Genomic DNA, 23,044 nt, shown 5'->3' with positions numbered 1-23,044 from the left:
ATTATTCCTGATGTTTTGTTTCTACTGATAATTTATTTAGCGACGATATATTTCACGTTCGTGTGAAAAGAATAATTAAGATAACAAATAGGAACGGAATATCTAATGTGAAACGTCAATTCGAAAACGTAAAACATCTCTTTTGATATACAGGCGAATGTTAATGCGGGATTGTTTCTGCTGCACTGTGTCCCCTTGGCGAATTTTTTTTCTCCCGTTCAAAAGAAGGACAGGAAAAGAGAGGGGAAAAAATTGAACGAACGCGTTCAAAAGTAAACGCGACTTTGCAATTTGCATACCTGTCGTGTTGCCAAAATCGATAGCCGACCAACGAAACCAAAGGACACGGAATCCCTGACGCTGCCACGCATCGCTCCTTTTACGTATCGTACACACAACGTTATCGAGAACAGAAAAAGACAACGACGTGGGCAGCTATACAGCCACTGAATATTAAACAATTTTATTCGAACGACAACTCACCATCGCTGAGCTGACACCGTTCGAAAAAAGGCGTTGCAGAGATTCCATTGTAATTGGAATGGACTGTGCTACACGAGATAATTAAAGATTAAGAAATTAGTTCAAACGAGTTAATTAATTACTTAGTGCTATTATTATTAGCGTGCAGAAGTCTCGAACCATCTACGATAGCGAATTCATAATGTTAACTAATGATATTTTGGAGAAATATTTCCACACGATGGTACGTAGAAACAAATGGTTGGATATTTCCTTTGTAAATTTATATTTATAACGCACAGTAACGTAATAAGCTTTCTTTAACGCGCAAACGATTATAATTAAATTTATAATTAAAAGTTATAAATTCACAATTAGAAACGTAAAAACTAAAAACAGATTTAAAGTATCCAGCGCCGATAAAAATAAAAGTATGAACTGCTTTTTAGAAACGCGAGTTGCTCATCTACCGTACACGTGTATGACTTATTAATTTTAAAAAGGTCCTTAAAATCAGCATCAGAACGAAACAGTGAAATTTTATTCAAATGATCGTCTTATCAAGACTTTCTCTAAATTACAAGTATAGACGTTAATTTATGTAAACTTATACATACTTACAATTAATCAGAAACTAACATTATTTAGAGAGGATAATTAGTAACATAAATTTATCATTTCTCAACTTGCGAAACTCGTTCGAGTCCCGTTATTTTTCCTCTCTATAACGTACGTCCGTACACAAAGCAATACGATTTGAAAAGTCATACTTTCTACTGGTCAAATGTAGAGTAAAATAGTTGAACTGAATTCGTATTTCTTTTTTGTTACTTTATCGCACGTGTACGTACAACAATGCCAAACGTAATTACAATTCCGCGGTAAAATAAATTCCGGATGCGTAGTTTAAGAATACATTTCCGCGGATCAAAGTGAAAAATATTTGCAATGTCGGGATAACGAGTAAGTACCATTCCTGGATTCTTTCATTGCGACCTATTCGAAAGATAAACTATGTAATAAGGAAGAGAAACGGTTCGTGAAGCGCTTGTCACGCGACGTTTACCTTCACCGAACCACGAAACGCAGTTCGCTCCAGTTGTATCACTCATCCTATATCTTAAAGCGATAAATATTAACAATTTTATCTGTCATGTAACAAGCAGACACTTCAAACAATTTTTCCAGAGCTCGATCGTGTATCGGGACACTAGAAAATATCGCGTTTACCAGAAGTAAAACAATCGATAGATTTAAAAAGCAAGACATCGCTTGAGTCGAGTAACGACGAATAGCTTCAGATGTGAAGTATTATACGCGGAGTATACGGAAGTATACAGAAGAGCAGCATAGAAAGTAGTACGTTCGGTGAGTTTTATGTAAAAGAGAAAATTTCTTTGTTAAATATCGAGCAAAGAGACTTCAAATCCCTGCAAAGCTTGATAGCTGCCTAAAAAGAAGCATAAAACTACACTCAAGCGCGGAGAAAGTAGAACATGTTCTTTAAATTTTATGTAAAACAGCCATTAGCTACCTAGATAGCTTGTTTTTCAAATTAGGCGTAGTCGTGTTTTCCACGTCCATGAAAATGAAAAAAGTTTCGATTTCAAGAAATATAAGATCGTTTCGCTACTTAACATTCCACCTTTTTGCACCTGAGTGTGTTTAACCTTATTAACCAGCGTATTATTCCTTTTAGAATCGTTCCATAACTGAGTTTCGTTTCACAAAAAAGGAAAAAGAAGAAAAAATGAAATATCTCGTTTCACCTTGTCGATTATCAGTTTATTACAATATCTAGTACTTTTGACACGAGTACTTTTATATTTTCGTTAGATACAGTACGAAATACGAGCATCGTGGTAGTTTCAGATTCAACGACACTGCGATATTCAACGGTAAGAGAATAATTCATTTTCCCGAAAAAATAAAGAGAGAAAAACTGAAATTAACTCGCTGGTCAAAAGGTTAACCCTTTGCGGTCATGTGCCAGATCAGATTCGACATTTCATTACGTCCGATTCTGTTCAGTTGCAAGAATATTCTACAAAATATATTTTCCTGTGTGCTTAACTATCTCATGCGCTGCACACGTACATACATGCGGATGATAACAAGACTTAACGAGGTGCTAAAACATCGTGTCAAAGATAGAGACACGCTTATGAACGTATACAATTTATGATAATTGCGTTAAATGAGCCGGTACGTTAACGTAAATTAAATATTAAATAACTACATCGTAGACAAAATCAAAATTTTACAAAGTCGCGCACAGGAACGTCTCTATTCAATGAAAACGGACGCACGCGAACACTGACAAAAATAACATATATCTAAATAAAACACAGTTAAATTATCACCTACGTTTGAAAGTATCTTATCCAGATACTATCTCAATTATCTTTCCAAAGACGAACCGGTTGGGATAAAATGTCGAATGCTGCTCGGACCGCAAAAGGTTGATCAGCCCATCTAGCAACAATTACCTTCCTTAAAACCGCATTTGCGCCAGAAAGTTGGTCCTCCGCCCGACTCTTCACCCATTCGAAAACGAGTAAATCGCAGAATCAGATGGAGCACGCGGTACGCGACTCGACGTGAAAACGCTCCAAGCCATTCCAGAACCTCCATCACCACGGTGTTGCCGGTACACGCGACGCGCGCGAGAAACGACCAAACGATTTCTACGAAAAATCGCAGCGATCGACGGATTATCGCTCGAGATCGCCGTGCCGATCGATCGACGCACGAATGGCGAGGAGCAAAGATAAGAGAAAGAAAAAGTCTGGGCGTTAATCGGTTGCGTAACCGATCGATTTCTGAAACTGTAACGTGATTTGCAACTTTCCCGGAGGGTTCAACGTCCTTACCAAAACGAGCCTGAGTATCCAAATCATCCAGACGGAACAAGCTTGTTGCGCGCAAAAGTCTCCGGTGCTCCGGACGCAGACGGCTCGTTACTTTTCCGGAAACGCGTGCATCTTCGTCGAGTTACCGGACGCGGAGGCGTCGCGTTTCCCTTTATGCTACGCGTTTATCGATCGGTTACACGTAACGGCGGACGAGGACGCGGGGTAGGTCGAAGAAAACGACGAAAACGGATGAAAGGGAGGAACTGGAGGCACGCGAGAAGACAGACGGCCGAAGGAGAGACCGGAGAAAGACTGGTTGAGTTCCAACGAACGAGCCAACGAACGAGCCAACGAAAGAACTTCGCACTGTTTCGTATGTGGATCGCGATACACGCACCGATGACCACGTTAACTATTTAACGTGCGGTTGTTAAGCACATTACACAACGAAGACCGAGCAACGAATAGGTAGATCGGTGGCTGGATGAGCGCGAGCAACGTCGTTCCTATGGGTGAAGAACACCTTACAGTGTGTAAATACAGGGTGCGATTGTGCGGTGTAGCTATAGGTACGGCTAGGCGAGAGGTGATTGCTCGCGTGAACATAAAGGGAGAATCTATTCGATACGGAGCTTCTCTGTTCTCTCTGGCAATTCTTCGAGGAAATCGGTTTCAAGAAATCGCTAAGTACGCGTGAACTTGACTGAGAATTGGTCGTTGTGCAACGCGTCGCGCGAGATCAATTGAATATACGGAGTGTGCGATTTTTATTTATCGTTGCAAATACATATTTCGAAAATATACCGGGTATACTGGTCTGTTTTTATGGTACAAATTATGGGATCACGGAGGTGCCAATTCAATTTTCTTATTCTTGATCAGCGTCGTATTTTATTATAAAATCTTCGCCTCGTTCGTAACGTTAATATCGAACCACCCTGTAGAAGAAAGTGCTGCAGGAAACTGGATACAAATGCGAATTAAGGATAGTCATAAGATAGCTTTCAATCTTCCATCTGTATGTCATTTAGAGTTTTCCTGGTAAAACAATTCAATTCGTTCGTGATTTATTAATGGTTTAACACAATCTTACGATTATGCGAACAATTTTCATATATACTTGAAAGATATTCTAGAGATCGCTTAATTACAAAGCTAATTCGACGTGTCAAAGCACGGGTGTAAATAAAATAATCAAATTACCACCACTGTATCGTAAACGTTTTACAGAATCGCTAATCGGAGAATACAGTTTCAATCTGGCACAGCATGCTCTGTGTCGGGGTTAACGCGAAGCAGCAGTATAACACGTGCATGAAAATTGAATAGCATTGTTCGCAAAAGGCGCATCGACCGGCTGATCAAGGCTATTTTAACTTCCTAACGAGATTAGGGATACACACCTTCCCTGTGGAATTCTGATCAAACTACCGCTTCAGTTCAACAACCTCTATAACACGCTATAAATTTGTTTGATAAATTAGCGATCAGCGTTCGGTGTCTGAGACGAGATTCGAACAAATTCGATTATCTCGATACGCGGAAGAAAATATTCATCGTTATACTTCATCGTTTCTGTAATAATTTTCGAGACACGAAAGATCGAAATACTCGGTGGAATCTGAAAATTAAGTTATAGGAAAAATATTCGAAGCAAAATGGTATTTCTCACTAACCAGGGAAGAACCACTAACATGTATTCTATTCAATTTCAAAAATATAACCGTATATATGTCTGTTAATGAATTGAAAAGAAGGGTCCTATAATCGATAGCGTCGAGACTGAAAATTACGTGTCCCTGACGTAATAAAAAAAGCTATATAAAATCAGAAGCATATCCTTCGTTAACAATAAATGAGTTGATAACATTTGCTTAATCGTAGGTATAAAACCACGATATTTTGTATTAAGTAAAAGAAATCCTACTAGTTATTAATACCGAAACAATCGTCAGATAAGCTGACATGAAAATAATTTACTTCCTATTTGCAATAATAAAAAATATATTTGAATCGAAATGTGGTCTTTCGCTGACAATAAACGAGTCGATAACGTCTTCTTAACTTCAAATATTATATTTTTCTTCAGGTAAGTTACATCGCTCGGTATGTTACGTACCATAAAAGAACATAAAAATCTTTGAATCATCGCAATCGGAATGATAATACCGTTATCCCGTGCGAGATAAATCGCGTGGCACATGAAACGATGACTGGCGAACAAGGCGTATAAGTGTTGAGAATCGTATACGCCAGGCGCATAACTTGCAACGTGAGCCATGTATCGGTTCTCCAGAAGAGAATCGCGTGTGCCGATGCGTTTCACGTCCGATTAACGCGCATAAGCTGCAAAACTCGGCATCTGGCCGTCGACTTTCTACTTTCCTCTCGTCGAATTACCGGGACACTGATGGGTGGCCCACCGGTTTGGTTCCCCGCGGCACCACTTCTCGTCGAACCGGTCACGACCAAACCAATAACCGAATTGCAACGAAAGTGCTTCCAGTGATTTTCGCGTAGGATCGAGGACGAACGAAAGGTAAATATCGCTTTTCATCGTGCTCGAAAATGAAACGTGAAAGCGACTTATTGGGACAAGATCTCGTCTTGCAATATTCGGTCTTCTGCCGGTGATTGATTTCTTTGCTATATTTTAATTTCATCTTTTTTCTTTTCTTTTTTTTTTTTTACGACCAGGGCTCTTTACAGGTAAATCAATGCACAGTATGAAATAATATCGGTATTGAGATTAATTTTGAAAATAGCAGTAGCTGTAATGCTCTTATATAAAGTTTACACAAGGACACGTAAGTACTCGTATAATTTAGGGGCATCTACGTAAGTTTAAACCGTATTCAATGAGACTTTCTTACATCGTAGCGAGGAATCGACGAATGTATTCGATTTATCTTCTTCGATGCCAGGGAAAGTTGTCTATTTTTCCTTTTGTCTTCTCCGAGAATTTTTACACATTCGTATTATTTTGATTTTAAATCTGTGTCGTATGGATCTTGTCAATCCTTTAAATACATTTTTAGTTTTAATTACGTTTGAGGAAATTATCGACGAATCTGTTTCATGATTATTTTACTATACGAACAGTTATAATTTTATCGTGCATCATTTTTCTACGAAATAAATATTTGTGTTTGCGTGTAGGCGTTTCTCAAAAACAGGTCCATTTGTTCACATGTATTATATTGATAACGATATCGTATTTAGCTTCCCACTTGTTTTCTTATCTTTTTACTTTCGAAGGAAATTATTTATGAAAATGCACTGATATTTAAACGATTAATGAAACTACGTTTCATAATTTTACTTAGGTATATCAGAGTGAAATTGATATTCTCCATAATTTCTGCGTCAATAAACGTTGGGGAAAATTAAATGCTTTAAGTTGCCTGTTAAAATTGAATCGAACATTCAATTTTCAGAACTAATTTCAAAACAAAGCCTCGATTACCACAAATTTTATCTTAAATATAATTCGTATTCCAAATAGTATAATTATGATTTAATATAATACTATATCTTCAGTATTAATAAACATGTTTCCTACAATTTAGTACTGGTATACTTTGCTATAGCATTTAAGAGTACGTTCTAAAATTCAGCGGAAGCTTGCGAATTCATTAATTAAGGACTGTTCTTTTTCGTTGATTTTTAAGAATGACTTTTAAGATAACGAATTCCAAGAGAAGGCTAAAAATCGATGTAAAAGAAGCAAAAAAAGAAAGGAGTGATCGCGAACAAATGGCCGGAAATTCTAACTGATCGTATCTATGATTCTTGTTCTCCTTCTTCGTTCGATGCAATGATCGTTTCGAGTCAGCACTGTCTGACCATGGCTAGCTCTTCGTTAATTACAACGGGTTAATGACCGACGATTTCATACTCCACGGTAAGGAAGTGTGTCTTCTGGATGTCTTAATACGTCCGTAACTTCTTGGATATTCGATGTTTCGTTAAAAGCAGAGTGCGAAAGCTTTTACAAAAACTTGTGGAACAGGTGTAATAACACTTCGTTTGTGAAAATAATTGCGAGAATCCGATTAACAACTGTTCGAACAAATATAGCCTACCTATTACAACGTACTTAATTATTATTTCATACCTATTTATTCGAATATGAAAATTTGCATAGAATTTATCCTCTTTCGTTCTATCGTTTTATTCGTTCATTTTCTTCAATAATAAGAATGTTCTTGGTTTTTTGGTTTCACGAAGCAATCGAGGACGCTAGAATCCCCACCGTTTTGCAACTTCAGCTGCGACGCTGCACTGCAGCAAGTGCCTCGATCGCAGCGTCTGTAGTCCGCGTCCTTAACGTAACAAAGGAGAATGTTAAAAAAATGGCCATTTTTCAACCTTCATGCGAACGAAGAATTCCGAGAAAACATTCAAGAGCGTCTCTCAAAGAACGAAACAGGTTGCTAGCATACTGGCATAGCTACGATAACTTACGTTATCCGAAATGTGATGGTGAAGTTGAAAAAAATGAGAGCAAAGGTGAAAAAGCGGCAGCGATCTCACTTATCTATGCGTTACACTTAATCTTCGTTTCCTTCGAATTCTGAACCAGCTACAGAATAATTTCCATCTATCTCGACATGATAATTTTTCAGAAATTCGACTGACAATTCAATGGATGTTGGAAATCCAGCAAATCCGAAGTACATTCAAATCGTTGCTACGTGAGAAGGATATTACGGTAGGTTCGTACTTCGAATTTGGCCGATTCCAAACTTCAATTGACTCACCAGCAGAATCTCTAAAGAATTATTTCCTAGATGGATCGATAGCAAAGAAAGATGAAGGTTAAAGCGTAACGTCTGGGTAAGTTCGATCGTTGTCACTTTTTCTCGTCTCTGCACCCGTTTCTTTCAACCTTCCCATCACGTTCCAGACTAAATGCTAATCACGTTGCAACTTGAGCGATGCTCTTAAACATCGTCACGAATTTTCAAGAAAACTCGAACTATCATCGTTCGCAAGGAGATTTAAAATTGCCCACTTCTCGACACCCTCGTTTTCTCGTATCTTCAGAAGTTAAATACAAAAGTCGTAGAAAGTCTCCGAATGATTTGCTTCGTGGTTCCTTCGAAAGAAACTCGCGGCCTGTCTCGGCGTTTCGTAAAGCGCTGCGACTCTGTCAGATCATTGAGATGGTAACACTGCGCGATTTGGCAGCTTCGCGCTTCCAACAACGCAATCGCTCGCTTCTTGCGCGCGTTACATCATTAGAGATACACATAAACCTGCGGAATCGCACAGCATCGGCCGAGAATGACGTAAAATCGCAACCAGTCGCGTCGCTCGTCCGCATCGCACCTTACATGGTCAAGATCTTAGGCCTATTGGAACACAGGAACGATTTTCTCTACTTTCTATAGTCGATATATATCCCCGTCGATGAGTCAATAACCTGAATTGCATCATTGCAAAATGCAACTGCACATGGCGCGTGTGCAACCGCACTTACGATCGACCACGAACACGAGCGCTGCTCTGACTTGCTTGGTGCACGTGCGCGCACGCGTGCACGCGACACGCATCGTAATATGCATATCGCGCGTTTATACGTATACGGATCGGTCACGCTGCCATGGGATAACTTCCTTTGTTGGTTAGACACGCGTTAAATTAAACAGCTACGTACTCCATTTAGAAGGTAAAACGAGGAACGATTAACGGGCAAGGAGAAACTGCGGACATCTGGCTTCCATAATTAATGAAAACGGTGAATCTGGCGTGAAGATGCGACACCAGATACCGAGGATGTCACTGAGGCGAGGCTATCTAGCGATTATCCGCTGTTGGACGACTATGGATCGAAAGCTGGAAGGGAAGCGAGCAATTCAGTAACTGGCGGAAACTCGGTGATTACGAACGTGTATTTGTAATATCTAAAACAGGCTGCTCTGTCGATCGATCAGACCGCAAAGTGGATGCTCGCGTTTACGCCTGACATCTCTGGTACGAGATTTGTTTCGTCGTTGATAATAACCGGTAGATGTTTTTCGATGGAATTTTTTGCAGCTTTCGAGAACTTGGTTGAAGAACGTGCGGTGCTTATCAAAACGAGGAAAAATGTCATGAACATTAGTCTGGATGTTATTAGTCTGGAAATTATTACCCACTTAGGAATGCTATGTGACAAGTAGACTGCGGACTTCTACGCGTTCTTATATCTTTATGATCGTGACCACAGGAATGGAACTTAGATTGAAGATGGTTTCATCGATTAAATAACATAATACTACTTTGCATATTTTATATACTTTATGATAATCTTATTTGTATGATGAGCGTCTGTTATTGTCAAATAAATTGGTACAGTGTAAGATCCTCAACTACTGAATAAGTCGAATCTAATTGAAAACTTGTCGCTGTCAATATTGTATTATACCTTGACAATAATTCAGTAAATTATCGAAAGTGAAATCGTAGATAGTCGCCTTGGTTCACTGGCGCGACATGCTGGTTTGCACCTGTACTCGTTGCAGTACTCGTTTAGCTAAAAGGGAACATGATTTTGGCTCCGTTTTGTCTTGGTTCTGACGCGAATAGAAACCGAGAGTTCTCTCTCCCCTTGTGACCGCGTCAAGTGCTGTCTGGCAAGTCAGCTGGCACAACAGCGTACGCACAAAAACCAGTGCGTACGATGAGTCACCACGAACTTGCAGTAGCGGCGACAGGCCACGCTTTTCGACCGACGTGTTTCAAACAAGGCGAAAGCTCAGCGACGGAAATGTTTTAATTCGCGGAAGAAGCAGAACGAACGGAGGGAGAGAAAGTCGAATTTCTGCGTACCATCGTTTGCTCTCGTTCAATGCAGCTTTGTGAAACGCTTTCGTTACCGTAAACAAGGTGAGATGGTAAGAACACAGCGAAACGAATATCCAGTTATTTTCAAATTGTATAGTTTCCTACTTTCCTCCGTTTCCTTCTCTATTCGGAAAGAAAAGTTCATTCACTTGCATTTTTCTTCTATTTATTATTTTTAAACCATTTTAATTACCTTTACCGCAAAGAAACAGCGTACAGTTACTTTAAGATATTGTTTTCTGATGGTATTTTCTTAATTATATTTTTTTACCTATTTTTCGAGTTGACCCAATTTTCAGACGAGTCTCTCATTTTCTGTCACTAATTCCAACGTCAAACTAATTTCAATTTAATTTAATCAATCAGATCCAAATACAAAGTCTGTGATTCAACTAAATAAGAACTAGAAGAATCAAGGACTTTACGGAAAAATCGACAAAGGACGTAATATATATTTCAAACCAATATAAATATTTTAATTTTTACGTTACGCAATAAGATATTCTAAAAACCTGCAAATGTTTCCCCAGCTTACATTATATATTCATATGTCTGGTTAAGAATTTTAGTTTCACTGCTATCTTAATTAACGTTGATACTTTTTAGGTCGTATCGCAACTTAGTATTTAACGTGATATTAAAAAAGGTGGATCAATGAACGATCTAGTATAAATCACGTTATACGCCTTTCTCTTCTGCGACGGGAGCACGAACAGCGGGGTCTTTCCACTTTGCTGGAATATACCTATGCTGCGGTTAAAGCGATAACGATAAGCTCATGCAAATACTGTCGCCCGCAAATTGTGTCTTATTTCATTTTTGATAATGCTTCCTAGAAAGATAAGATAGGATTACTCGTAAGGCTATCGTTCAGCTTACGCACACATACGAGTACATACACTGATACTTCTTCTAAGAAATAAAAACACCGTGTATAATGAAACAAATCGCGTTCCCAGTTCCTTACATAATCTAAAACGTGTCACTTATTTCTATTCGGTTGGCAACTAAGTGATTGCAGATTTTGTCATTAGGTGGTATTGACAAAATTCGCAATCACTTAGTTGCCAACCCAATATATAATTTGTCACGTGAAAACAATTATATTCCTAATTTTCATACGTATTCTATCCGTCACAAAGGATTTGAAACTTGGGTACGGATATGCATACGTATCTCAATGATCTACTACATCAAATTTCTTAATTTTTACGCTTATTAACTCCCCTCCCTTCCAGTTACTCTATGCGTCACTATGACGCGGTTGGGTGGAGACAAGTCGTTTTACGTTTGCAAAAAATTGGATACAGGTAGGTAGTTACGTAAAACTTGTAATTTAATCGATTACCGATAAAGGAGTACCTCATCTTCCATTTTATTATTTCTTACTATTATCTAATTTTATCTTCTATTATTTTATTACATCGTATAGTTATTTTCACACAATACGAACCATTGATATATTGTTATCGTCCTTTGTATCAAATGTCGATAGAAAATACGGAAAAGGAATGCGATGAATCGATAGAAATAAGGAATCTTCGAATAATGGATATTGAGAAATACCCGGAAGCATTGAAAACACGTGGCATGAAGTAATCTTAGTAGATTCGGATAAAACATTTTAGATTAGAAACAACTGGTCTTTTTCTAAACGAGACGTTATATAGAAGTAGTATCTGCGAATCGAATTGCACGAATTTATTTCCGCCTCGAGATGGCTAGACTCGAGTTATCTCCGATGATACACGACCCTATCACACAAACGTCATTCGTTAAATAAATCTTGCGGTAACTGGTTTGATGGGATGAGCAATAGGTTGGTTTGATATGGAAGTTGCGATATCTACTACTGATTTCGTTTGATTTATTTAAAGTTCAAATGTAAGTCGTGAATATACCATATGGAAGAAAGCAAGAAAACTTGTTTAAAAAAAGAGCAAACTTGTTTTATTTCATTTTCGCTTGTGTACATAACGTGGAACTGAAATACACATATGTGTATATGTGAAAATATGTGTGTAACGTGTATATGTGCATATGTGTTAATATATTTGTAATGAAATAATTAATTTAAATAACGTATCAACTTGCTTCTATCACACACGGCTCATAATTATCTCATATTTTCTCGTAATTGCTTGAAAGCATGAACGTGACACCAATGATTATTCAAAAGACGCTAATTACCCCGTTATTCGTCAAAATGCTAGCTTTTCGGCCAGCTTATTTTAGAAACATCATAAACGCGCGCTTTTTTCCAAACGCTTCGTACAATGTTTCATGCGAGCTAAATAATTAAGAGACTAAAAACCCGACACGAACGATAGAACTTTATATCTGCAATTCGCGATTCGACGTTTCTGTTTCCATCGTGCTAGAAACGAAACAATTTGACAGAGAGCAGTTCAGTTCGAGCTTTCACATAAAGATATAGAAATTCAAGATTATACGTATACGATGATTTAATAAAAATCGCAGGTACCTCTCAACGTGTGAATTCTAAGGACGATCCAGACAGAAACTTTACGTCTGAACAGCCTGATCAATCACAAGTGCGATAAACGTCGATCCTCTCTCGGGCCTAACGAGCAAATTAATTTGCGCAATACCGGAAACACGATCACGTAATCGAAACACAAGTCGTTGCGAGAGTAGTGATCGACTGTATGTAAGATAGCCAAGCAGAGTTCGTTTTAATACGTGAAACTCGAAGGATAAGCACAGTACGGTGTTCGTACACCTACTACGTGCACCCACGCGATCATTTGCACAAAATACGGGTAACTTGGAAAGTTGAAGGTGATCTTCTATCGTGGTAGCACTTTCATGGCGGAACCGATCGAAATGTGATCGCCATTTTGTAACAATTTATGCGAATTATAGCGAAGGGAAGGGCACGCGACGGACCTTCGTCGCGGAGAAGATGAAACAGCAAAATGAAGTCACCACTGTGAGCAATCTGTATGTTTTCTGCACGTTTTTTTTTTTCAAGGAAAATAACAAATTACATGGGCGAGAGCGAAAGTTTACCTTGACATTTGTATTATCGTGGAAAAGCAGATAGGAGAGCAGGTTTTAGGTTTCCATTATATCGCTGTAAATATAATTGTCTAGGTGTAATTATACTTAAGTACTCAATTATATAGATAGTTCTAGAGTTAAATATCAAGCCTGTACGATTATATTGTATGATTGTATAATTTCAGCTCTTCGTTTTTCAAACCTCGTATATTTTGTTGTTTCACGTTCCTTCTACGTTTTTCCGAAAAATAATGATCTATTTCCGAAGTATTCAGAAACGACGGCAAATAATCAATCTTCGACCAGCCTCTCGTTTTTCTTAAATCGAACATTCAAAAAGTTGTTTTGTATTGCTTTAGCTGTTCTAAACGTTGCTTTACTCTAGCGTGTGAAGCAATTTGAGAAACCCATAGGACAATGGACGTTTCTTTTCATTTTAACAACAATAACGTAAAGAGTAAAAGGTTCTGTAAGAGCTTGCTTCTTTTGGAACACGTACCTACACCGCTAGAACAAGCCAGAACAATAATTTGAGGACCAGGACTCGAACAGAAGGGTGACTATACCCTCTTGAGACTGCAAGTTGTTCCAGACTTGCCCGTTTGAGACAATTACTTGGACCCTGAGAACAAGCTAGAACAAAGATTCGAAGATCAGCAGACAAATATAAGAGTAACTCTACTCTCGCTTCGACGACTTCCAAGTTGATAAAAAGTCGTCAACGCAAGAGCAAAGTCGCCTCTGTATTCGCGTCCCGATCTTCAAACTGTCTAATCTAAGCACTTGCTCCAAAAGAAAAACCTTTCGCCATCGTTGTTAAAATGAAGAGAAACGTCCATCGCTTTATCGAGTCGGTTCTTTTTAAAAATTATCTCCTAAGCCAGATACGATATCGAAATAATACTTTAGAACAATGTTTAGAACGACCAGAATCAATCCTGAACAACCTTTAAATATTCGATCTTCGAAAGGTACTACTGGGAAACTGGTCGAAAATTCACATCTTGTGATTCTTTCTGAAATCTTCTCGGATAGATCACTATTTCTTTGGAACAACGTCGAACAGCCTGGATTAAGAAGAAAAGATACGAGATGTAAAATACCGGTGACTAACTTTAGTTTTAAATCCTTTTTTAAGAAATTAAACGTCTTTTACATGAGCGTAGAATTCGTTGTTAAGTCCAATTCCATTATCTTTTCTTGTTCCCTCAGCTACGCGAATACTCCTTTGCAACGTACGAAACAGAAGAGGAAAAAGAAGGTTTTAGAATGTAGTTGTACCAATTTGCTTTCACCGATCCTGCAAATGTTCGTCGCTTCTGTACGAGGCGATGACGGGGTGACGATTCGAAGAGAACTCGAGAAATTCGAGTAAATGTTGGCGAAACTGCTAGAAAGAGCACTGTGTCAGAAAAGAAGCACTCGAACGAACCGACGCACAACGGTACGACTTTTCAGAATTTATTTCAAAGCACCCACTCTGATATCTCAGCTAGATCGTTAAAGAAGCCGTTTCAGGCATAGAATCATTATATAGTATGCACGCTGAAAGGCACGGAAGAGCCAATTCGAAATTCCTCCATCCTATGAATTTTGCCGCCTCGACCGTCTTTTACTACTCTTCTCGCTTCTCGCCCAACGTTTGCTCCATGATTCCTTCATTTTTTTTACAAATTGTACAATCCTAATTTCAATAAATTGCGCGAAAGTCGTCGGGAAGAACTGAAAGAACTGAACAAAAGATCGCCGAACACAGAAAGAAACTGGGTCACGCGAGTAAGAAACAAAGTACGATGCTGTAAATTCGATAACACTCAGGAAACGATAGAGTACAGAAGAAAACTCAAGGGAAAATACTGAGAGAAAAACTAGTCGGGGAGGATAACAATAGAATACAAGGATCCATAGAGTGAAACATAGAGAGGTATCAGAGATATGGAAATGTTTGAAAGCGCCGAGTATTTCAAGATGAACACTCGTCAATCGACTAAACGGATAATATGAGAATTAAGCGTGGCAAGAAACTTAGCACAGGCAACAGAAACCGGGATAAGAAACAAAACAGAAAAAAAGCCTGTCACGCCGGATGTGTAATAGGAACGACGTATTAAGCAAATGCTCCATGTACGAGCGAATTAGGTCAACATACGAAAAACCAGCGAGTGGGCAGAAACAGCAAGAACAAATACAGAGAGATAAATATGAGAACTAACGAACTTTATGGAAGGAAGCAAGAAAATAAGGGCACTATGCCTGGAGGAGCAAGTCCACATGCGATAACGTCCCAAAGAAACCTCAAGGAAACCTCAAGGAAACCTCAATCCTCAAAGAAACCGAATACCAGTAATAATAGGTATAAAATAGTAAACATAAAGCGAGCTGTGATAAAGAGATATATTATAAGGTATTTTGTTGGCAACTAAATGATTGCGGATTTCGTCATTAGGCGATATTCACAAAATTCGCAATCACTTAGTTGCCAACCCAATATTATAGTGTGATAGATAACGAATAGACCGCGGATTTTCGGGCAAACCCATACTGTTGAGAATATTGAATTTAGAATATTTCATTGAGAAAATAAAACCTCGGTAGGAAAAGTGTTTAGCTTATGAAGTATTATATAGAGAGCATTTTAGTACTTTACATATATTTCCGTATTATGTGCATTCTGTGCAATTTTGCGGTTTCACACTTCCTATAAACGCATAAAAATCCGCAGTCTAATAATGAGTCATGACAAAGCAAAGCTGGAATATATTATAATATAAGATAGTAGGGTAAGACTTACAATTATTTGATAAGCTAAATAGATTATTAAGTGAAATAACTGCAACATAAAGGTAAAAGAAAGCCAAGCAACCGTGCGCTTACGTAAACAAAGATTGTAGCAGGCTACGAGCCTCGTTAGAATAAACAATATACAATACGATACGAATTTGAATAAATTCGAAAGCACTTGAAATTCCAAAGATATTCGTCGTAATAACTTTCCGCGTTCAGGCATAATTCTTTTCGTAAATTTTAATGTCTTAATTGTAATAAGTGCAAGTATCCAAAAAAAAAACCTGGAAGAAAGCTATTAAATAATCCTTCAGACTGAAATGCAATCTTACTTTCTAGAAATTCTAATTTGAATAAATTTCGCGATATCTAAGATTCTAATAAGACTTTCTTAAAAAAAAAAAACCTAGCGAAACTCTGCAGTAAATTATCCGTAAGGAGACCAGATATGTTGTCACGGATGAATAAAAAGTGCTGGAAAGCGTTGATCAGCGTTACCAAACAAGGAAGCGGCTGGTTCTCACATTTCGATCCGCCTACAAGGATCACAAAGGTCTCACGGTGAGACTGAACAAGAATTCTCGAACGTTTAATTCTTTTAATTTCGCGAAACGATGATTTCTTCGTAAAAAGACGAAAAAAAATACCCAGCATCTATTTTCATTGCTTCTGTTTACAGGATTTTTTCACCGAGATAACGAAAATTAACGCGAACAAGCTTAGAAGCGGAAGCGCCTGCTGATCGATATATAGAACGAAGTTGTTTATTTTTAACAGCAGTTCGAGCAACGTGAAAACTTATCAAACACTGAGAAAGTTTAAAAATATTTAGTATACCGTAAGTCGAACGAATTTAACAATTTTAATCAGTCTCTATCTTCTTATTGGGAAATATCTTCCTCGATATGTTCGAAGAACATAAAGAAACGCCCATATAACTCTAAATAGCGATACGTACGTATCTATCACTTAAAGAAAAGTAAGAAAATACACGTTATCAGAGTTTCCAGCTAGCAGACACGACGCCAGAGACGAAAAGAATTCTTTGCAAGCTTCTTCGTAAATCTCGTGATTCACGAATATTTAATTAGCATTTCACCGAGTGATAAACAATTCCAACCATTTCAAACGTCACATTCGTAGTAATAATAAAGTAATAATAAAGGGTTAACGTAAAGTTAAAAGAAAGATTATATGTAAAATAATACTTTAAGCAAATGTCTCTCATTTGAAACACTTAACGACTACGATCAGGATTTGCTATAATTATATCTACTTTTATTCTGAAACTTCTCGCAACTTTTAATTCTGTAACGTTCTAAAACATATGCTATAATTCTTTATAAAAGGCTACTCTTTCGAGATATTGGAATAAGTGGTGCACGGTTTAGTCGCTGCAGCTCGAAAGCTTATCAAAAAGGCATCGCTGTCTTCCACAGTTCGTAGCCAGATCCTTTGAACAAAGTCTTTGTTCTTCGGTAACGCGACGTCGTCGCGTCGCTTGCCATTGGGAAAACTATCTCACGCACCCTCTAAACAGTCGTATCATCGCCAACACCTCATAGCACTCAGAGCACGGCGACTTCGAGTCGCCGGCTATCGACTTTCCAAACATTCACTCAAGCACCCTACCGGAGTTTTTATCGAGCCCTCGGCCCAGTTATAAATTACGGTAAAGTTAAATAGCAACGGCCGTACGTACAGGATGCGACCAAATAACATGTACAGGCACGAGGTGATCCCTTATGAAAAAATAAGAACGAAATATGGAATACAATTTTTTCATTTGAGCTTTAGCTTTCGATAAAATCGAGTTTGGAAATTTACCAAATATACTTGAACATGCCACATGTTATACGGTGACACCCTGTATGTGTCAAATTTTTCGTGCATGAGACTTATAATCCATCAACCGAACGAAGATTGAAGACAAACGATTCCTTATAAATTGATTGGTTTTTACAAAATTTCACTATATTAATGGTATTGTTTCAATCCTAATAGCTATCACTAATAAGTTAGTTACAATTTCTACGAAATTGTTATTAGAAGGTTCTATATTACTTTATTTCGATAAAAGGCAACATCGAAGAAAAATATGCGTATTGATGGAGCAGTGAAACGCTGAACTGCGAAAGGTATAGTGTTGCTACTATTTTCAGGCGTAGTGTATTCGTGCGATATTACTTTTACCTCGGGCTACCTGGCCCATTTTCTAAAAACGAATTTACAGTATATCACACAGCGAATAAAACGAAGAACGGAAATGGAAACGGAATGCACAATATAAAACAAAACGCGTTGAAGTCGGAAAAGTTGGCGAATGTATATAATCTGGGCGCATGATCTTGATATTTCTAACAATGAAGAAAAGCGTAATAATGGTTACCACGTTTAATTACGGGAGGGTTAACTCGATAAAGAGAAAAAAGAAGAAGTAAAATAATAAGAGGTATTTTAAGAATTCATCCTATCATCATTTATCTCTGCATCCGTCGTTCAACGTTCTAATTAACCTTACAAGACGTTCATTTAAATTCTTCGCAGTTACTATGAATATCATGCTCCGTTATACAATCGTAAAAGTTTCCATGTTTTTCTCTTTCTCTCTCTCTTTCTGAAAAGCTTCTCGACGACAAATTCGCTGTATCTACGTCGTTGACCACACCTCGTCGATCGATTTTAAATATATTTTTTTCTTCATAGACATACACGTATGATGAAGAAAAATTTTTAATTTTTAAAAACGGTGAAACTTCAACAAAGGAAATCGATTAATTTCTATTAGAGCTTGATCTTGCCGTTATTAATACGCGCTAGAATCATTTCTCAATTAATACAATCGATAAAATCCATCGATCGTAAAATCGAAAGGGAAAAACGCAACTTTCGAAAGCCTTTTTTTCCATCTAACACCTGATCAAAAACTCATTAATACGAAATTATTGCGTCGATCGATCACCACCCACGTTCGTTAAACCGGTCATTGTTGAAGTAACGAGAGATTAGAGTGTCTAGTCTACACATTCATGGGCGACAACGCGGCCAGGGAGACGGCGGCGCGACGTTACGCCCAGAGAACTTTATTTATCAAACCATTGCGATTTCTTGTAACATCCTGACTGGTTTGCAAAAGTAGATACCCCGAACGTCATTCCGAACCTACGCGTTCACCATATCAATCCACGCAGAACCGAAAGGAAGTGCGAGATGCACGCAGACACGCGAAGCGTACGACTACACTAGCTCTTGTATGTTGAATACGTGATCACCCTGTTAATTAGTTGTGCAACGAGTCGACAACACCCAGAACATTGAAAATCTTTCGAAGCGTATAGAAAATTACACCGTGGCGATCTATGGGAACGCTTTAAAAGCGCCAGCTTACACGCGGTTCGTTTTCTCGAGAATACAGAATGGACAAGCAACGCAAAGTGCCATTTTACGTTTACAACCGAAGGGCTCACACGCGACGAAGACAAAACTCCTGTCAGATTTCCTCGATTTATCGGATGAAACAATCTGATAATCAGAGGCGAAGCGAAATACGACGAAATCGGTAAGGAAATAAAACTTGATTGGTTTTACAAGAATAATTACAAGCATAAAATTTGTTCACTCGTTTCTCGCCATTGTTAAACGAACAGATTCGTTCTTGTGCTTCTGTCAGCGAAATACTCATTTTATTGGACTTTGGCAATGGTAGCATTCTTAGACGTTGCTTCGCCGCATACCGAATCTTCAGTCTTCTCGACTGAACGTGGATAATAACTTGCACACCTCTATCAGAATTCCAGTAAATTGTCCTTTCTTTTTCCCTATATAAAATATCTCCCTTGCTGAGAAACCGGCGAGGATCCTTTGTTACCTTCGAGTAAAACCAACCTTAAAGAAGCAAAAAGTCTCGTTTGCCCTAACGCTGGTAGCAGAACATAAATCGACAATGCCGCATCGCTAAAAATGACACCATTCACGATCATTACTGTTCAGACACCGTGACCATTTCACGGTTTGAGAGCGAAATCTTGTCCTTGACATTATTGTCCTTCGTCACTGCGGTCATACGACGAGCAGTTCTAGTAAACAAGTGAGAATAACGAAATTACGTACATTGCATCCGAAATATGTTCCTTAGCTCGAAACACGTCACGTACTAGTATTAACACGCGGTTGCAATCTCGCTCATAAATCTAATTATGGTAGCTTGTGACCTCGAACAGTACATTGAACTAGAAACTCTTGCTACGAAGAGTTATTAAGATTATTGGAGTGTAATTTATCTTAATTCTATCGAAGCACACTTTATATTATTTATTAGAGCAATTTTACACTGTAATATTCATTAGTTAACAGATAAGAACAAATTGCTGTGTGTAAAGTGTGACACGTAAGGTTCTCTAGAGTATCGAAGAAATTGAAATAATAAAATTCGGTATCGGAGATGGAATGTCCGTGTAACAAAAATTCATACGTTCGTATCATTATCATTTGCAAATGTCTAACAATGAAAAATGCTATTCAACAGTGATAACGTTATACAAAGATAACATTGCTACTATCGAAGAAATTGAAATAATAAAATTCGATATCGGAGATGGAATGTCCGTGTAACAAAAATTAATACGTTCGTATCATTGTAATTTCCAAATGTCTAAAAATGACAAATACTATTCAACAACGATAACATCGTTGCAACAAACAAATTGAATAATGGATGTAGATTAACGTGTTTGCAATTCATGAATCACGTAGTAGCGAAGAAAATTAACAAAACTTTTCGAGTGAATCTTTCACAACTTCGTCAATACGTTATTTTAACGTTCAATTTTATACCGAACGAAAAACACAATTGCAAAAGCATATATTTTTACGATCTCGAATTTACAAGCACTTATTTTTACGATCTCGATCTACGAGCTGACTTTTTCCACGCGTAAACTACTGCGTTTCCCGGCGCGACGACTGCCAATGAATCACGGAAATATCGTAGTAGTTGCAGATTTCTTTCATCGATCAACGATAAACGTCGACCGTGTAACGGATATACATTTAACCGATAACCTGTGCAACCGAAGTTGCTTCAGCGAACAACTACCAGATACAACCGATATCGCGAAATTTCCTTCGAAACTATCTCGTATCGCAATCGTTATTAATTTTCTACGCGGCCTAGTTTTCTCTTAAATCGAGCAAGTAACACTAGACAACGTGCATAAATAAACGCGTTAAATATACGCCGTTAGTTTAGTCAACAATCTTGCAAATTAATGGCGAAGATTTCGAACCGTGTTCGTTATATGAAACCTGATTTCGATATCCTGCTCGCGTTTAATTTATTTCTATACACCAGTTATATCGTGCAGATAAAATCATTGACGAAAGATACCGCTTTACAGGAAACGTATACGGTGGTCTGAAAGAAAGGCTGAATAATTCCATGTAAAATCAAAATCATCGTAGATAAAAGGTTTGCTAGAAACGTACGTCCTACTTTTGATACTTTTTAAACGCGAGTTTAATTTGCAGCGATTCTCCTGTCCAACTGTGAAGTGGTAATCCTCGAGCGATCAATTTCAGGCAAACTTTTATAATTTGCTTAATATCATGCTCCACCTAAAGGCTTCGTCTCATCTCCAACTCAACGTCATGAAACCTACGTAGCTACGTACTTTATACTTTCACGTTGCAGTCACGGTCAAAAATTTCAAAAATTTCGCGTTCGGACGTTGCAAAGCGAAGTTAGAAGATAAGTTTTCCGCAAGATCGTTCGATAAGAAACACTATCGGGGAAGGGAAGGGAAGATTAATAACCGCTGTAATCCGGTAGTCTACATTGTGTCTAGCGTGATACTATAGATAGAGAATCTCGTAACTTACGTAAATGGTGGTTACGGTCGCGTTTCTAACCATATCTCTGACGTCGTCTATTTCCCGTCTAGATGTTCCAGGCGTCGTGGTGGGCGCCAGCATCACTTCGCTAGCCATCCTAGAAACTGTTGTTTGTTTCGAGAACGTCACCGGCAATGCCACTGTGCACAGTACGACATCGACACTTTCCAAAAACTCATCGAACCACGGCGATGATTTACGAACGTTGCTTACGAAATCACTAAATTCCGACACTTTCAACCTCGAATTATTTAAAAACCCGCCGTTCCATAGTGAACCGCGATTTTTCCTTCTTTCACGTAGAAAATCATCAATTGCACGTAAACTATTAATTACACGTACAAAACGATATTACCAGTTTCTTGTCTCTTCGTGAAATATCTCCAAAAATATAATTTCTATTTAATAAATTTTCCATCGTGCATACATTTTTAATCAATTTTACACGTAGCAACTCCCTTTATCTTCATATCGAACTCGAGCAGCGAAAATTAGGAAACCATCAAAATTCCACAGACGACAGTGCTAAGTACTCTTTCGTATTCTGACTATTTCTGAATTTACATCGTAACAAGGAAGTTCGTGTGGAAGGTCATCGGGGATCGAACACGATAGCGTAGAAAAGATTTATATAAAATATTGGTCTGTAGAGATTCGTACTCGTAATTTCCGTCGTAACAAAGTCGAGTGCATTCCTGCGATATAATATCGGAGTGAATCAAATTTCACGTGGCAAGGAGCCAGAGACTGATCTTAACGCAGTCGTCGCTGCAAAACTGATTCAACCGTGGCGTCGCATAAAAGAACGATACCCGTTTGGTACATTGTCATTCCTTCCCGCGTATATCTAGCACCGCTGCTATCCATGATTTACATTACAAAATACGGCGGAGAAACGGGCACGAGGGAAGCAAACACAGACAAAAATATAAAGATACTATCGATCCTGAAGCTTCTCTGAACGTGTCCTTTTTCCACTATATCGACCATACAGAAATCTGCTTGGTCAATTGCGCGAGATTGCGCGATCTTCGAACAGTCACGAGAATTGAATAAAAACCGAAACCGAACACTGGCACAGTTATAATAGAATCACTTTCGATCCATCAGCTTCTCTGAATATCCTCGGTTCGATTACGCAAGATTCTCCTTTATCGACCGCACATTTTAGTAATCTTCGATGACGTAAAAAATGATGT

The 23,044-nt window shown here is 38.2% G+C and overlaps 1 protein-coding gene across 28 annotated transcripts in view; it reads right to left on the bottom strand.

Moving 5' to 3' along the window:
* Positions 1-23,044, bottom strand: part of LOC117235194 (patronin) — an 86,822-nt gene that overhangs the window by 43,801 nt on the left and 19,977 nt on the right. The window contains exon 1 of one of the 28 annotated variants that reach the window (XM_033497119.1): positions 21,834-22,295. The exons of the other annotated variants lie outside the window; for them this stretch is intronic. Coding sequence (XP_033353010.1) covers positions 21,834-21,941 — 108 coding nt within the window. The 5' untranslated portion in view covers positions 21,942-22,295. Of the gene's footprint in view, positions 1-21,833; positions 22,296-23,044 lie in introns of those variants that run through there. 28 annotated transcript variants of the gene reach the window in all.

Source organism: Bombus vosnesenskii, unplaced genomic scaffold, assembly GCF_011952255.1.
Source record: "Bombus vosnesenskii isolate JDL3184/JDL3185 unplaced genomic scaffold, Bvos_JDL3184-5_v1.1 scf7180000013264, whole genome shotgun sequence".
NCBI lineage: Eukaryota > Metazoa > Arthropoda > Insecta > Hymenoptera > Apidae > Bombus > Bombus vosnesenskii.
Note: the sequence above shows the minus strand (reverse complement) of the source record. Positions and strands in the feature narration are given on the sequence as shown.